Source organism: Hetaerina americana, unplaced genomic scaffold, assembly GCF_022747635.1.
Source record: "Hetaerina americana unplaced genomic scaffold, ioHetAmer1.1.p SCAF_3, whole genome shotgun sequence".
Taxonomy (NCBI): domain Eukaryota; kingdom Metazoa; phylum Arthropoda; class Insecta; order Odonata; family Calopterygidae; genus Hetaerina; species Hetaerina americana.
In genome coordinates, this window is record NW_027286874.1 from 51,304,439 (window position 1) to 51,323,069 (window position 18,631).

At 43.1% G+C, this 18,631-nt stretch overlaps 1 protein-coding gene across 1 annotated transcript in view; it reads right to left on the reverse strand.

Moving 5' to 3' along the window:
- trio (trio Rho guanine nucleotide exchange factor) overlaps nt 1–18,631 on the reverse strand; it is a 251,658-nt gene that overhangs the window by 81,653 nt on the left and 151,374 nt on the right. Inside the window, exon 31 of the mRNA XM_071587214.1 lies at nt 16,491–16,923. Coding sequence (XP_071443315.1) covers nt 16,491–16,923 — 433 coding nt within the window. The remainder of the gene's footprint in view (nt 1–16,490; nt 16,924–18,631) is intronic.

The following is an 18,631-nucleotide window of genomic DNA, read 5'->3' on the forward strand; positions in this document are numbered from 1 at the left end:
CATTTTGGGGGCGTACGATGAGAGAGTAGGTGAGGAGGTAAGCAGGGGTTGTGGCCCTGGTTTTATAAGGGTCGGAGAGGAAGGTGAAATGATGGGCCCTAGGGTGATGGCGGGGGAGTGGTTAGCGACACACGGAGTCGGAGGGAAGCGGGGGAATATAGTACATTCTCAGAAGAGGAGCGCGGGAGAGGCGACACGGGACCAAGGGTGGACCGACAGAGACAGCCAGACCCAAAGAGAAGAGAGGCGGGGAAAGAAAGGGAGGGGAGGGGCGGTGGACCATAGGGCGGACGAGTTTAAGTATTCATTGGACGATGAGGCATGGCTGCACGGGGAGTGGGTAGGAGGGCCGCGGGACGGAAAACTCCGCGGGGAGCGGTAGAGGGTGGCGACGACGGGGGTGGTTTTTAAAAGGGATGATGGGGGAAGGGACGGGGCGGAAAAGGGGCGAAAGTAGAGGGGAGGGAGCGCAGATGGGAAAGAGGACGGCGAGGAATCGACGGGATGTGGATGAGTTTTGGGGTGGGTTTCGAGGAGGGATGGGAGACGTGCTTCAGCAGCCGATATTGGGTTGCCCGGAGACTTCGAGGCAAAAAGCTTGATAAATAGAGGTCTCGAGATGGAAAGAGGGTGTCGAGGGATATGAGAGTCAGAAAAGGGAGAAGGCCGAAAAGAAGGCGGAGAAAAATGGGAGAGTAGGGAGGAGCGGATGGGAATTAGGCCAGGATAAAAGGAGGACAATATAAAAATGGGAAAACATGAGAAATGGAATTGGTGAAACGAAGGTGCAAAATTACCGATATGGCAGTTTTTACATATCGAAAGGGAGATGTGATGCCCCTATTAAACAAAAAGATTATAATACTTTACACTATATCTCAGCTTTTGCAAGCGCAATAAACTCAATTATATACAAAAGAATTCTTACACAGGTGCTGTCAAGGAAAAATTGATGCACTCAACAGTGAAAGAAGTTTCAGTAAATGTAGGCAATGTAAAGGCATGGCTAATATGGAGTTGACCATCGCATATCAAGATGACCATGATTATTATATTATTTTGCAATGGCCATGATCAACTCCATACAAGTCATAGTTGCTAACTAGCCAACCCCATGAGACCTGGAAACAACAATGTAAGGATAAACACGCCCATGAATAGCGTTTAACCGAATACATAATCTAATGGTCTACACGAACTATTAAATGTGTTATTGAAGCCGTACTTTGAAGACAAGAGCTATAGTCACACTTTATAAACAAAATTTAAATTATTTGATAATAATTACGTCAAATTCTGAAAGATTATTATATTATTTTTTTCAATTTTAGAGTAACTAGGGAGACGGGTTGAAGGGGGTCTTTTAAGTCGTTTCTCTCCCGTGCGGCGAGAATAAAGTGTCCCTAAATCTGATGCTTCTGACACTTATTTCCCTCAAATTTCCATGTATTCCCCATACACCATTCTATTCCCTTGCATTATTTCATCATGGTTTTACCATGTACTTTATCCAACCATTTCCAAACCAGAACAATAAGCGTCGTTGTGATGCATTTCACCATATCATAATTTGAAACTACTCGGAATGCCTTGAGCCATTCGCAGAGAGAAGCGACACCCTGACCAGAGTTTAGAAAGACACCATGAAAATAAGCATCAGCATTCGTATTTCTAGGCCTCTAAACACATTTCCCACGACTTTTCACGCGGTCAAGATTTAGTATGAGACACACTGACAATTACCTTTTCCCACTTCAGTTAGTGGTGTCGGCCATCACATTGTGAAAACGATTCATCAAAGAGGATGGAAACAGTCGCCATCTCCGTAGAAACTTATACATTCCACAGCGAATGAATCAGTTCAATGCAAATATCAGTTTTTCTATCCTCTACAGCACAGCACTAGACATCCGAAACCCAATTTGTAATTGCTGAGAGGCTCGTACATAACTATGACATACTATTTGATTGACATAGTATTTGATTAATTTTACTTCCAATGAAATTAGTAAATAATCAAAATCGAAAATACTTCTGCTGTAATGCTGACCAACGGTCACTTATGGCGACGCGTGTTGGACAGACATGATTACTTGGTTAATTTTAATGGTATTATGCAACCAAGAACACTTATAGAAGTATGAAACTAGGAATTAACAGCCCAAGTGGAAAGAAGCTATGCACGAACTCGATTTTTATGTTGGTCACATTCAAGTTTCTAAAACGAAATTAGGGAATGATTTTGTCCGGGTGAAAAAAGCTGCCGATGAACCTTCTCCGTGACACTAACGAAACTTTTCTCGCCCGGATACGCAAGTAGGTACTAGATATGTACTTCAGATTGAAATGGCAGGAGTGTTAAAAAGACGTTATGTCCGAGCTTTCGGGATATACTTATAAACTGCACATAAGACACCTTGGACAAAAATAAAAACATTTTTCCCTTTATTTATTTGATTACATCAGAAGTGTACCGGAGAGTTTGCACCCTTAAACCACTCTCAGTTACGTCAATTTTAGAAAAAAATGACATCCAATGGCAGCAGTTACAGGCCAGCTATGCAAACATTAACTTACTCTCAAAGGATCGGCTTATGAATACGGCATAAACGATGTACTCCAAATTTACTTCGATGTAAAACGTCGCCGAATAATTGAACTTATGCAAGTCATATGACTTAAAGCACGGTATGATATAAGTTATTGTGGAACCCAACACTCAAATGTTTACATTATTAATTGAAATTGGACTGTTCTAAACTTAATAAAAACATTTCGTTGGGAACACACCTTAGAAGGTTCTGTCTCCGAAAGATATCGATATGATAAGCGTTTATTATTACGATTTTTCATTTGAGAAGGTGAGGTAATAGAGGGGTTGCAAGTTTAATTTGTGTGGGAAGTAAATAAGACCCCAATGAAATAATCACGATTACAATGAGGCCTTTCTAAACACGTTTCCGAGTTGACTTCTCATGCTTACAAACATAATGGTGAAGCACGAAGTCGTGTCGTGAAATTGAAGCCGCTATTGAATTTGTCCGCCCTTCAAAATGTTAGATGGATATTCACCCGCAGGGTGGTACAAAGTAAATTTTAATCACAAGAAACGACGGGGCGCGTGCAATTTTAAAGCCACCGACCACCAAGGTGGTTTATAAGTTTGTCCCCGAGGGAAAGAGAATTACATTTATTTCACCGGCAAGATGCGCGCATGGTGGACTTTAAATGAAGTATTCAACGGGAGTGATAATTTACCCTATTTATTAGACCCGCATCAGAGTCATTTATTAACGCGATGAAAAAAGAGGAGATTAAGGGAAACGTAAATGACCTCAGCGAAGATTACAAAACGACGATGAAATATTCAGTCGACATTTCGGAATTTGCGAGGGACCTCATCACACGCGGAAATAATTGCTGGCGCTGGAGGACGAGAGGGAGGATATAGGAGAGGAGGAAGCGAGATACAGATAGCGAGGGAGGAAAGATTTCATCAGAACGAAAGGTGGCAATCAAAAACTTACTGAGACAAGTGGAGGGAAAAAAACAAACGAAACAGAGGCAACAGCAATCCCAAGGAGTCTCCGCGGGTAATGCGAAAATCCCGTGGCAAAAAAATTCATTTTTTCGCCTAATTTTGTGGGTGTTGAGCACAGGTAAAAGAGCGGGAGATTTATGAGGCACATGCAAGCCCGACTTGGCCGTTCCCCTTAACAACCATTTGGGTTGGTCCGTGAGATAAATGGTCTGGAGAGGGGTCGACGATGGTGAAGGGCGCGTGTGAGCGAGAGCACTCGTGTGCGTGGCGGTGCCCGTTGGAGGCCAAGGGAAAGAAAGTGAGAGAGAGGATTAGGTGGGCGTACATACGGGAAGGATACGATCGGAAAGGAAATAAATGACGGGCGGCTCGAGAAAAGAGGAGGGGGAGATGCGGAGGAATGGCTGTAGGAAGCTGCAACGGCGGATCGATACCGAGCAGGCCGAAGGAGAGAATGAGAGAGAGAGGTAGAGGAAGAGAGAGAGGTAGAGGGAGAGAGAGAGAGATAGAGGGAGAGAGAGATAGAGGGAGAGAGAGATAGAGGGAGAGAGAGAGAGATAGAGGGAGAGATAGAGGGAGAGAGAGAGATAGAGGGAGAGATAGAGGGAGAGAGAGAGATATAGGGAGAGATAGAGGGAGAGAGAGAGATATAGAGAGGTAGAGGGAGAGAGAGAGGTAGAGAGAGAGGTAGAGGGAGAGCGAGAGGTAGAGGGAGAGCGAGAGGTAGAGAGAGAGAGAGGTAGAGAGGCAGAAAGAGATAGAGAGGTAGAGAGAGAGAGGTAGAAAGAGAGAGAGAGAGGTAGAAAGAGAGAGAGAGGTAGAAAGAGAGAGAGAGGTAGAAAGAGAGAGAGAGGTAGAAAGAGAGAGAGAGGTAGAAAGAGAGAGAGGTAGAAAGAGAGAGAGGCAGAAAGAGAGAGAGGCAGAAAGAGAGAGAGAAGAGAGAGAGGTAGAAAGAGAGAGAGGTAGAAAGAGAGAGAGGTAGAAAGAGAGAGAGGTAGAAAGAGAGAGAGGTAGAAAGAGAGAGAGGTAGAAAGAGAGAGAGGTAGAAAGAGAGAGAGGTAGAAAGAGAGAGAGGTAGAGAGAGAGAGGTAGAAAGAGAGAGAGGTAGAGAGAGAGAGGTAGAAAGAGAGAGAGTTAGAAAGAGAGAGAGGTAGAGAGAGAGAGGTAGAGAGAGAAGAAAGTAGAGGAACGGAGGAGAGGAGAACGAGGGAGGGGTGAGGATGGGAGGAGCAAACGAAGAAGGCGGATGAGCGTGGTGCGAGCGGAGGGTGAAAGGAGAACTCGGATTAGGGTGGAGAGGTGCGCCGTGAGGGTGAGAAGAAACGTGTGGGAATGTAGGACGAGGGAGGAAAGAATGCAAAAAAAGGCAGATGAAGGTAGGCTAGGCATGAAAGAGGATATGAAGATAAGGAGAGAAATGTTTTTGGCATCAGACGGAGTGGTGTGCGCATTGAATTACGCGAGGGCTGCCTCATTTCAAACAATTCCTTTCTCGCAGGCGAAATGAACCCAGTAACACTGGCATATCGCAAGGCTCATACATGCTGATTTTCGTGCCGCTCTTTAGCGAAAGAATATACTTAGTCTTACATATTTTCCTCCATGATCAACGCACAACGTAATTCGCGACCTTAACTCTGGAGCCAGTGTCAGAACAATCAAGGGTTTTCGAATAAACGGAAACAATAAACTAGGTGGGTCACATACACTAAGCTATGCAAGGCAAGCGATAGGGCTTGTACCGGAAGGGAAAAGCCAAAACATGCATCGGCAATATTTTAAGCCATTTTTTTATTAAGATTACGCAAGTCTTAAGATTTGAATCAGAGATCTTTGGCTAGAATGAAAATTCTCCAAGCAAATAAGTCAGCCTTAACGAATAAAAACAGTGATTAAATAAAAACGGAATAATTCCATAATTAGTGTATTTTGGCGCTATAATCGTATTGTACCGCAATCTTTATGAAACAAATCATGAATATGCGCATTTCATATGAATGAATTCCAGTCAAATTGAAATCATTCTACAATCCAACACCAGACTATACTACCCTACAGTTGTTTTGGTCAAAACAATCAATGACCTACCTACATGCCAAAAGATTAGCATTAAAATTATGAACTTTATTTAGAATTTATTGTGCAAATATTAAGCCTACATTCATGACAGGGAGAAATGATAAAATTATTTTCAGAGAACATACATCCTTATTGGTACTTGATTCTTTTTGAGGCAGATGTCAAATAAAAAATCTCTTAAAAGAAAAACAATCTTCCCACTTGACACACAACAGAAACACCGATGTATACGAGTACATACAAAAAATGTATACATATACATTGCAAGGGCTGACAACCTTCAGAAATTCTTATTTTTTTGACGGAATTAGAATTCATGGATTCTTTATACTTCAGGGACGCATGCGCCATAGTCAACCAGATGTTATTAAGAAATATCTCGCGTGATTGGTGTGGAGATGGGAAAATTAGAGAAAACGAAAGAGATGGGTAGAAAATGAAATGGCCGTTAGCGGGGAATTGAGTGAGCGGATGAGAGCGTTGAGAGAGTCGATGAGAGAGTGGAGATGGAGGGGGAGGGTAAAGAAATGAAAGGAGGGCGTAGGAAGGTGATGAAGAAATAAAGATGATGGCGAGGTCTACACCCAGAAGCGATATGGCGGGAAGATGAAATGGAATGAACGGAAGGTTGAGGAGCTCCCAAGATAAATTATCATTAAAGAGTGAGAGAGGACAGCAAATGGGAAGGAAAAAGATGATGTAACTTAAGGCCACTGATATCAATGGGTCCGCTTATACGTTGAAAACAGACTTCACATTATACCCATGTGCATGGGACGAAGAACGTTTAGCATTATGCCGGGGAATATAATCAGCTTCTTCTTTGGAATCAAATTTACTAACAGATAAAATGACCTTAAATTCTAGAAACCTTTCCTGAGAGAATAAATACACAAGAAATGTGAGAGAAAGATTCCAGAAGAACAATCTCGTACTCTGGAAATTAAGAATATTTTAAAGATAACGAAAATATACCATGTACAAGTACTTTATTGGGCACATCAATTACGAAGAATAGTAAAACATTGTATCATCCCTCGTTGATTAATGAGATTTTCAACTTGGTAACAAGATTACATGGCCTAAAACGAATGAGTTACTGAAATCGGTGCCTTGAGAAATAATCACTGATGGCATTATCGTATGATAAAACGCTGGACTACGGTATTACCGCCACCTGCGGTATTTTTTGATGACATGGATCATTAATTGTAAAGGAAGACGTACCTGAAACGGATAATTAAGAACATTAACCAGATGAACAATGAAGACGTGAATATTAAAGAAGATAAGCAGAAATAGAGCTGCGAAAAAAATTCAAGAACTTTTGACAGAGATTAGATTTGGCAGAGTTCTATGTACATATGTTGGAATATATAACATGCTCATATCGTGAGTGGTATGAAAAAGAGAAAGAAAAGGTACTAAGATGATATCCATTTGAGTAACTGCGGTGCGAGAAGGGACTAAGGCGGAATGGAAATGGACAGGGGGAACTAGACGGATCGTGGTGTCGCGCCTAGCCGAGGGTGAGATGACCATTGTGCAGCGGAGGAAAATAGGGTTGGCAAGCGGGAGGAGGAGAAAGGGAGAGCATCCCAGAAACAGGCAAATGATGGGGATTCTTCAATCTGAAAACTCCCACTCCCGCCGTGACAGCAAGGCGCTCCCCAACCGGGCAAACGCCGGGGTGGCCTGTCGGTGGACGGTCAGGACAAGGCATAAGAATTGAAACTGAGAAAATACCAAGGGGCATAAGACATAGTGAGGCGAAGAGGAGAGTCGAGGGGATGGCCGGAGAGTTAACCAAAGGGCACAAGAACGACTAGTTACAACGTCGGAACGCTTAGCGATTCCTGGATCTACGACGCTTCCTCCCTCTCCATCTGCTCTTGCACATCCCCACCTTGTGCGCAACCCGCCGAAACTGCTCCCATGAATACCAAGAGCTCATGCATAATGAAGGCCGGCTCGGCGCACTTTCCCGCGAGTGCCGAGGGTAACGGCGGGGGTGTGGCGTCGGAAGGTGAGGACGGGTGGAGGTCGGAAAGAGCAATATGGCAGCCGGGCCCGGGAAAGCTGCGATAAATAAAAAATTAGTGACATGTCGACGGGAGAGAAAAATTGTCCGGAGAGTGGTGGGACTTAACATGGCGAGGGTGGGGAAGGATTACGCAGGAAAGAGGGGAATGCGAGGAAAGGCTACGGTGCTCCCCGGAAGTTCCGCGGCCCTACCTCCCGCATATTGCGCTATAATACGTATTAACATGGCCACGGGGGATACGGATAGTCGAATCCGCCACGTATTAATCCGGGCATATGTGTTTCGGCTCGCCAGCCCTCTTTTCAGACCTCTCACTCAAATCCTTACATATTACCACCTTTCTTTCATATCTCCCTTCTTTCCCATAACGTCCACATTATTTAGCTTGTTTATAGAAAGAAAGCTAATTATTCAATTTTTAATTTCCGTTTCTGTTTCAAATAAGTTTTAATTTGTGTTTCCGTACATTCATTTTTAATGTTGCCAATCAATACATGTACTAATTGGCGCATTTCACTAAAGTTTCTTTATTTTATATATTGGGGCGCGGTAGTCCAGTGGGTAGAGCGTTGGACTGCTGACCGGAGGGTCCCGGGTTCGATTCCCTGGCAAGACACTCTGGGCACCTGCAGCTCCACCCAAGCTATGTGATTTTTCGGGTACCAGATCTTGGGAAACCATAACCGGGAACCATAAGCACAGGGAAAGGAACTGGCCCCCCTACCCTGATGTGTGAATTTCACACGCTGTCGGGCTTAGTACTGGGTGAACTCCACCATCACCTACTAAACCGACCTTCGGGTTGATTACTGTGTTTATGGTTTACATATATATATATATATATGTAAACACAGTAACTGTGGTTGGTTACTGTGTTTACATATATATATATGTAAACACAGTAACCAACCCGATTATATATATAATATCATTATATATATATATTTATCGGGATATATATATATATATATATATATATATATATATATATATATATATATAAATATCTTAATCTTAATCTCATAAATATCCCAATATATATATATAAATATCTTTTATTCTATTAATATAAAGTAAGGGTAATCAAAAATGTATATATACACACATGGCGGGATTGCGTGTTTGAATGTATATATATACATTTGATTACCCTTACTTTCCCAGATATAACATTTCAGCCAAATATATTCTCAGGTTACATTTTAGTTCTCAGGTTTGTAGAAACCCGAGATATATCTACACCCACTTACTTTAACCATAGTTTTCACGTTTATTCAACCATAATTAGTCCAAAGGATACCTTCTAGTAAAGTAAAAAATGAGGAAAAGGAAGAAAACGAGAGGCTTAAGCGATTCACCTCCATAAAATTCTACTCCCTAACATTTTCTGCCTAGAAGACAACATTTTAACACCGGTTAGTTCGACTTCAATCATCGAGGGATTGGGCAGCCTTCGGGGATCGATGGCGAGTCGGCCCCTTGCGACACGACTTGGGGCATAGCATCCAGAGAACTAGCCAATAATTATTTTTTAAGGCATGAAAAATTGACAAATAGAAATTGTTCTCCGCAGGTGGCATTGACAGCATCCAACCAACCTTCACCTTTGTTTCGGGATTGCTGTTTCCTAAGCAAGGACTCCCCCCTTTCCCTATTCCAACATGATCTCAATTTTACCTACCTGCCACTAATGACCCCGACGTAAAAAATATTTCATTTTTACACATATATAAATTTAATGTTACATTCTAAGAATAAATACCAAAATGTTGACCCAACATAATGAATTTTAAGAATAGTAAAAACAATAATGGATTTTCGTACGGTTAGGGAAACGAATTCCTTTCAGGGTAATTTTTCTTGTGTTTCACTCTTGTTGAGACCTACTTAATTGCATTCAGATTGAGTTACGCTCGCAACGTAATACTTAATAATAGCCAATAAAATAGAGCAACATAATCATACAAATAGTAGCACTTTCCCACTAGATAGTTATTTAAACCATGAACGGTTTCGATACACTACATTATCTTCGGAATATACACGGAAGATGATGTAGTGTATCGAAACCGGTCGTATTTTAAATAAATATATAGTAAACAATTACTACTGTTTCTTCATTATTATGTTCAAATCCCATTACATCACGCCTGACACTACGCAAATGAAGCGACCATTTAAAAATGAATTAAATTGTGGCAGGGTGTTTAAAATCTAATTAAAGTCATTTTAGGAAATATTATACCACAAGAAAAACTTGGAACTTAATTCTATGAAAGCGCAATTTTAAGGGTGAGATTGAATTTATTAACATTATTTTCAAAATAAGGATGTGCTAAAAACCGAAAAATTTAACATTAGAAGGAAATCTTTAAGATTATGGAGCAATAATTATCTCAGTTGCCTAACGATTACTCGAAAATTCAATATTTTTATAGTTTTCTTATCGTGCAAAAATCTTAAAATTACGATTTCAAATATTCCAAAAAGATATTAAATATAGAATGAAAATCTGAGTTAAAAGATTGCAAAAGAAATATAGCACGTGTAAAATATAAAAAGGAGGAATAAAAATCTTAATCCGTACAGCCGACTGGTCGAAAATCCGAAGCTTCAACCTTCCAAGATTTTTATTCCACTTTCCTATCAGTACCAAACGCTTTAATTTACTGCTAACCTATGGAATAACCCCCACTAAATTAAGAATTCTGAAAGATACACCCAAATATTTACAAGCTGCCTCGGATTACTCTATTGCAAAAATTTCTTCGAACCTCATGTCCAAAAACTTGAATTATGTAACAGTTAAATTAGCTAAGTGCGGACAGTGAGGATCAATATCGTAGGATTCGATTCGTAAGGAAAGATAGATTCGAACTTATTGATTAGTTCTCCTCGACGCTCCTCGTATCTCCGCCTAATTCCCTTCAGGCGGAGAAAGGGATTTAGCATGACATCAAGCGTTTAGGCCCGTTAAAGCAAACATTTATATTCACCTCGTATGTCAGGGGCAAAATTACATTAATGTAATGAAGTTCCAAGCATCACGCGTATTTGAATTATCTTAATAAAAGGTATTTTCAGATGTAAGATATTAATGAACCACTCAAAACATAATAATTGGATGAAATATGCATGCAACGTTTAGTGCATTCTAACAATAAGTGGGAATATAAGAAATATGTAAATTCCCTTTCCATTTATTTCTTACTTTCTTTCCATCTGTTACTCGGGACACTGTCAGCTATAGCATTGGTTCCAATATAATTTTCAAATTTACCATTAACATGAAAGTTTCTGCGATTCATGTTCCAAAGCCATGCTCTAGAGATTCGGTAATCTATTTACTAGGTAGGATAAAATATTCTAATGTAGACTTAACTGCATTCTCTGGCTGGATTTCTCACAGAGTAATACCACGATACCATTTTTTCTCAATTATCATGTAACTTTTAACTTTACCTTTAGCTGACACTGGTGCAAAATAGACCTGAGAGGCGATTACTCCCACAAAAAAAGGTCGACCTATTCCCAAAAAGATCAAAAATATTCTCGTGGCGTGAAAAATATTTTACAGGTGTGCCCTCCTCAGCAAGTGATTCAAGCGCCATTATTACGCAAACATTATAGATATTCAAGTTCTAAAAATCAATAGACCAAAAGGCTTCGAAGCGTAAGAAGAAGGAGAGGGCAAGCGATACATTTAGCGAGAACTACAGGTGACTGGCACAAATGCACGCACAGCCATTATTTACTGTCCCTCTGATTTATTTTTAAATACTCAATCGTGTTCCGGAAAAAAATAACTTCGGTACATAACGCACTCTGACCTCTGGCAATCACCCCACCCATTTTCCTCCCTCTTACTACTTATCCAGAGTCCTTAATCTCACACTCAACCTTAGTCTTACACCCCCACCTTCATTCACCCCCTCCTCGCCTCCCTCACATGGGCCCGCACACTTCCAGCACGAGCCGGCCCTCCTCCAACTCCTCCCCGCACTCCACCTCCATTCTCCGCACCCCTTCCTCCTCTACCTCATTGCATTCCTCCTCCCCCTCTTCCTCCACGGTCACACTGTCCGCTTTCTCACACTCGGTCCCAACACTGGGTTCGCGTGCTCGACCATTGTTTCGCACTAAGAGTGAACTGCAGGAATACGGAGAGAGAGAGAGAGAGGGAGAGAAAATGGGGGAGGGGGTGGTGGACTCGAAAGGAACGCCAACTCGGGGCGCACAACTCTCGCCGCTCGCGGGATCGCGTGTGTGTGCGCGCCTTCGCAAGCATCCGCGGAATCCATACTCACAGCCGTCCCGGAGGCGACGAGCGCGAGAAGAAACTGGAGCGGGGGAGTTTAAAGAAGCGTAGCGTGGCACACATGCCCTGCCAAGGACCTCGCACGACGCTCTTCGGCAGAGTTCATTGCCCTTGGGCGCTCCAAAGGATTAGTATACACTGAAATTCCACCACGATGCTCGAGGACCTTAGTTGGAAATGGTTAGCTATGGGAAGATTGAATACTAGGGTGGAATTATTAAAACAAAAATAGAGCCAGAGGGCTCACTCCGTATTAAGTTCGTATAATTATGTAGAGCACTGTTTATATTAGCAGATTTCATTAGACAATGCATATAAAATCGGTGATTAAAACGTAAGAGCTAACTTATAGGACTCAATCCTAGTGACGAACAAGATGTAATAGGGAAATTTTATACGACCACCTTGTAGCTAAACCCTTAACAAACCTATCCCTCTCCGGAGGTGTTTACCCCTCCTCTCGTACACCGAAAGAAGACATGGAAGGTGCACATGGAGATTTAGACTAGTACACGGACGGCTGGTGCTAAACTGTATGATTACATAATTATATTTTATGCTTTTCAGATTGCGGTGGTAATATGCGCTTATTGAAAAAGGTAACGGTCTCGGGCTTTACTTGGTTAAGTTTCTTTATAATATATTTATAGAGTTTCAGGGTGTGCTTACTCTCACCGCGAGTCATTGCCTCTTTTTCTCGTTTTCCTTTTTTCACTAATGCCTGGCAAGTAACAAAATGCCTTTCTGCTTCGTATAATTCATCTAGTCCCGGCGCTAGAATTGGGTTAGATGGCCGTGGAGATACGTTGGTAACAGGAGAGTCATCGAATACACAGGGGCGCGGGAAAGAGTGCAGGAAAGAGTGGAGGGGAGGCAGGGCGCGGGTGAGAATGAGAGATCTGAAGGAAGAGAGGTGGGAGAGAGAAGGCGTGCCAAAAGTCCGATTCGACCATCCGCGGTGGCGTGTCACGTCGCCAGTGCGGACTTCGCCAGGAAAAAATATACCCTACCCTTCTCTCCTCTAGCGTCAAACCCGCCTCTAAAGGGTGGTAACACCGTACTCTGGCCCGAGAGTGATATGGCGAGTGCGCGGGAGAGATACGCCACCCGAGAGGCGAAGCGAGAGTGACTCTGTGCTCGCGAGCAAGCTTTGGATCCGACGGGAGGACCCCCGGCGGGCGGGGGGCGGGGGGCGGGGGGTTGTGGAAGGGGCAGCGGGCAAAACCCCGCGATTAACACGAAACGCAATTTGTCTGTGACACGAGTTCGGAGTGATATTTCTCCCGACCGCGGAATAAACTTTCCAAGAATAAGGGCCCGTCGAGCGGTTTTGTAGATTTCGGGGAAAGATAATGAGGACAGGATGAGCGCGTCCCGATATAACATGGAAGACTCACAGCCCTCGCATGAAAACCGCTAAATATACTCCAGGGTGGAAAATGATTTCATAACAGAATCAAGAAATGACATGCGCTTTCAAACACTTTCCCAAATGAATTGCGCGAAAGTTTCGAGGAAAAAATATAGGTCGCTCTGGAATTCATTCAAGGGCATCATTAATCACTTCCTCCTTATCCTGCAAAATTGACCCTTTATGAATCAAGACTGCTATAATTTCACATTACTTTCAATTGGGTTTCTTCACCTCGCAATTGTCAGATCTTAACTGAGCTATTGTCATTTAATTGAGATCAGTAGTATGGCATGTTATTACTAGGATTGACGCCAGGAAAGGAACCAAATGCGTGCCAAAAGCATGTTGAGCGCAAATGATGAGGAAGTCTTCACAGAGGTCTACCGTTTTACGAGGCCAAGGCATCATATGAGAATCACATGTCTCCAAAGAATGTATGAGTGATTATGCGATTAGGAACCGCGACCAATCCGCAATTAACCTATATTAAATTCTGCATCGCGAAGAGAGAATATATCGCGTCTGAAGCCTAAAGCGATGGCCTACATTGAGGCACCAATACATACACATTTCACAAATGGTGGAGGAGGAGGGGCCACTGCAAGGATGAAAATGACAAAACTATAAATGAACGTGCATCTCCATGGAGGATCATTTAGAGAAGCGTGCCCTTGACATGCAGTAACAGCGCCTAGCGCCTGATAAGCGCGCATGGAATGAGTCCGGGAATGAGTAGGGGAGACCGGCCTAGCCTATTCCTCGGGAGAGAGAGGAGTTGACAAGGAAGAGTGGGGAGCTAATTGGCCATACCGTGCGAGGGACGGGGAGAGGCAAGAGAGATGATAGGGGAGGAGGGAAGCCATTAGCATTAGCGAAGAGAAGAAAAAGAATGGACCGGCGAGCTCGGCCGTGAATTGAGTGCATAAGAGAAATGCCGGGGGGATGAGACGATGAGGGAACACCGTGCACGGGAGGGACACAGACGGGGTTAGGGGAGGGGAACGGGTAGAGGAAAGAAGGCTGCTGGGGGGTGTGGAAGTAATGAATAAGGGAAGCCTAGGATATGAAGGCTGCCGAGCGGCGATGAAAAATGCTAAGTCCTTGAGTGAGATTTTAACGGATGACGATTCCATCTACACTCCCTCGGCGCCTATTTCGCCCGCCAGGCGTCCCGTCCACGGGGACCTTCGGACGCTGGGCGAATGACAGAACGGACCTTTCAAGTGCGAGTCGCCTTCCGCACGGGAGGGCGAAAATAAGATGAAGGTCAGCGTCAGCATCGACAGGGAGGAGCGAGTCGAGTGGATGATCCTGCCTAAATTTCACCCGTAATTGGATACTGATCTTCTGAGGTTGTGGATGTGTGCCAGGGAGGACGCGAGCGTGGGCCGGGAAGACGATGGTAGATGTATGGGGAGAAGGCAGGTGGAATAGCCCGTGAGTACAAGAGGGATACCACGGCAGATATCAAATTAACGCGATGCCTTCATCAAGGAGATCCCAACGGGACTCTCTCAAGTTTCTTTTGAAAATTTGTTGTCTCAGGCGTAACTTTGTGGAATTTGCATAACATATTGAAACGGTACGGTATTATGTCAACGGGAGCGGTATTATGTCACAATAACATTGGTGGAGAGTTATAATTTAAACTTGAATGACTATACTCTCTCGTGCATTCAAGGTTTACGCCACAAGCGTTATCGAATCATTCACACTAACTACAATACTGCTGGCAAGTTTCTTAAGTACTGACAAACGAAAAAAAACTACTTGAACTTTCTCCTAATGCTGTGAACTCTAAATGTTTCAAACTCATATTTTGACTAAATCTCAGGATAATCGTGATGCAATTTCTCTATCCCTAAGGTCACCTCCCTGCTTCTGATGAACTGCATGCCAAGCTTTTACGTGAATTACTTCTGAAGAGTGACAAATTTTTAGCCCACCGCGAAGGGAAATTCACCAAGCAAATCTCGAGTGAACGAGATTGCAGGATGCTCAGTATAATTTGCGAAACTAGTTTTCGAGGGGAAATGAAGTGGGAGTTAGGGCGTACCATTAAGAGGAGGGGATCATGCCATAAGGAGCGCATTCTGCCTTGCTAAATGTAACCATCAGGCTAGCCTGGTGATCACAGTAACTACATATATGTACTACACCTCACGATCTTCTACTGCTTGATTAATAGAAATGAATGAATAATTACAGGAAGGTGTACTTCATATTTATCGGAAATATCACATTAAATAGTGAACACTAGGTCAACTCCAAAAAAAACTTAAACCTTAATCACCAAATTACATCAATTAAATCGGCTTATTCTACGTTTTATGCTGACACTTAACTAACCTGAACTTAGTATCCGAGAGATTTCTTTTTGGAATTTTCTAAAAGAAACAACGAAAGAATGACATTCATAGGGAAAAACGTATGAGTAGCTTTAGGGGTCTGAGTATCACGCCATATATTACCTAATGCAATGTTTCTACTTGATTACGCAATCAATTCTTCTTAAATACATATGGTAGCGAAACAATTATCCAATGGCCTGTTTTACGCTTTGCTCATCACTGTCTATTGAAAGCAAGTGACAAACAAAAATTAGATATAAAATTTGCTGATGCTTCGAAATAGTCAATACCATACCACAATAACCTGAAATGGGGTTAAAAGTCTGAAGGTAGAACTTACCACACACTAAAATCAGCGATACCTATGAAAACTTCACTCTCACAGAAGGGGGGAGGAATTTCGGTCGCTGTGCAATCGCTCGCGGTTTCCCACAAAGTTCCTAGGGTCAGAAATATCACAGCAACTAGATTTTGGAAACCCGCGAAAAATGGCAACATCTATTATTTCCTGCAAATAATTTAACTTGGAGAGCGCAAATTTAACTGGCCCTGTTTAAAGGCTAAACTTTGGAAGAAAAATTATTACTATTGAACCGATCACAGTGATGCTCATTCTCCCCAGCATGAACATAAGATTTTGTGAATAAAAACCAGGGGGAGGGTACGCCGTAACCGAGGGTGAAACGATCAATAATGTCTCGGAGGCCCGTGGACGGTTCATTAATTCGAGGGAGATCACTCACCGGAGTCCGGCTCCGCACCTTCTGTGGCCGCCGACCTCCGCGACGGAGACGTGGTCTTGAGTCCAGACGGGGGTTGCTTGAGGACGGCTAGCGGAACGAGGCCCTCGTGGCTGTGCTGGTGATGGCTGGAGGCGGCCACTTCCGCGGACGAGGAGGAGGCGGTGGTGGTGGCGGCGATGGAGGAGGAAGCGGCCACAGATGGCGGCGCGTTCGTGGTGTTCCCATGGGCTGGCGGGGAGAGGGCGGAGAGAGGCGGGGCGGGCACGGGCGAAACCACTCTCACGAGGCACCACTCGCCACCCGGACCCGCTCCCAACTCCAAAACTTCCACCTGCTGGCCCTTGGACACGCTCAACTCGCCGCTCCCCGGGGCGGCGCGGTGGTCTGCTATCACCCATGTCACCTCGGCGGCCGCCGCCGCTGCTGCTGCCGCCTGCAACGACACAAGGACATCTCTTCAGCGGGGGTTCGGCTTTCAGGGATTAGGAGATGGGCCGTGCCCCGTAAACGAAGCGCATTGCGAAGTTCTCTCGGCCACATAAAAAAAATTGCACGAACTTCAGCTTACACCAAACTACTTCTTTATCTTCAAAAATAGCCGGAATCGGAGAGAGAATTGCCGAAACATACGGGCACCTTCTACTTTAGAGACGACACAGTATTCATTCGCCACGACCCGGATAAGACCACTGATTAATGAACGACGAAATAAAAATCAAATAATTACAACAACGAAAATAAGGTCAAGAGGGCTTACCATCAAGAGTGGCAATGAAACGATAAGGGTATTTATGTTTCACAAACAATATTACGCATAAAATATGGGTTAACTCGTCATTTTATTCAAAGAATTTCCATTAGGTTACCGATCAGAGCTCACGTACACACGAGTGAAAGGACGATTCCCGCTGTGGTCATTAGAAAATATTTTTTCGTCGGGAAAGAGGTATTTAAAGGACAAATATTTTTTATGCTCTCCACGGCATTTTTCAATCAAGTCTCACCATCACCCCCCCACTTGTTGCCTCAGGAAGCGCAACCCAGATTTTGATAAGGTAATTGCAACCCACGATGCGAGGTCAATTGGCTTGGCGGTAAATTATGCAACTAAGCAAGTTCTAGTCTTCACTGATATGGCATACCACTCGAAGCGTCATCCTTGAAAATGAGCAGGCAGCATGCCAACCAACTGGCTAATAAGAATGACGAAAAAAATCCGTAGTCCAGTAATTCAATACATCTATTTAAACAACAAAAGATATAATGCATCCATAAAATCTGTTTTTAAGAAAATGTCGGCCATCACCGCCTATTTCTCCGAGCATTGTTAAATATGTTATTGTAAAAAGAAAATACCGAATTTATCGTAAAAAAACGTACGAACACTAAACATGTCGCTAATAGTATTTTATTGACAATATTTATCTTTAACCAGTACTGGATACAAACATTTCCTTAACCTTGTCTCCGATTCATCCAATTGGCTAAACTTCAAGTTACTGATGGCAATAATGAAACATAATGGACTTAGCTCAAATACTTAATTTGATTCACGTTTAGGAGAATACGCCCAAGTTCAACTGACTTTAACAAAAATAAAATGCTTTACTTCCGCTCCCTCCAAACACCCCGAGTTCGGCAGGCGACTGACAACTAAGGTCATTTGCGCCATTATGAATAGTAGGGTGGCTCGGTATGGGTAAAATATTTAGGGAACTGAAGTGTGGAGGGAAACCCGCTGTCGGCACTTGGCTACTCTTAAAGAAAGGCGCCAAGGGATTCACAGGTTAACGTCCCATCCGACGGATGGAGTATTCAACTTTTAGGGCTTTCTACGAAGCACCCCAACTATGCCACTAAAAAATCCTATAAACTCTGGGATTCGAACCCGGGTCCTACGGGTTGGAAGCCAGGGCAGTAGCCACCGCACCATCCAAATCCCCTTCATATCCAGAGCTCACATTATTTAGGGAAGGGGCGATAGTAAATTTCACAACTAAAAGGAAACGGAAGGCATAATATTAAAAAATATATTACGGTATACTTACATATAGTACATAAAGTTTCGAAACAACATCAATCTTCTCACCAGTTTTTCTTATTTCTGTTTATTTTTATGTATTTCGTCGAACCAAACACTT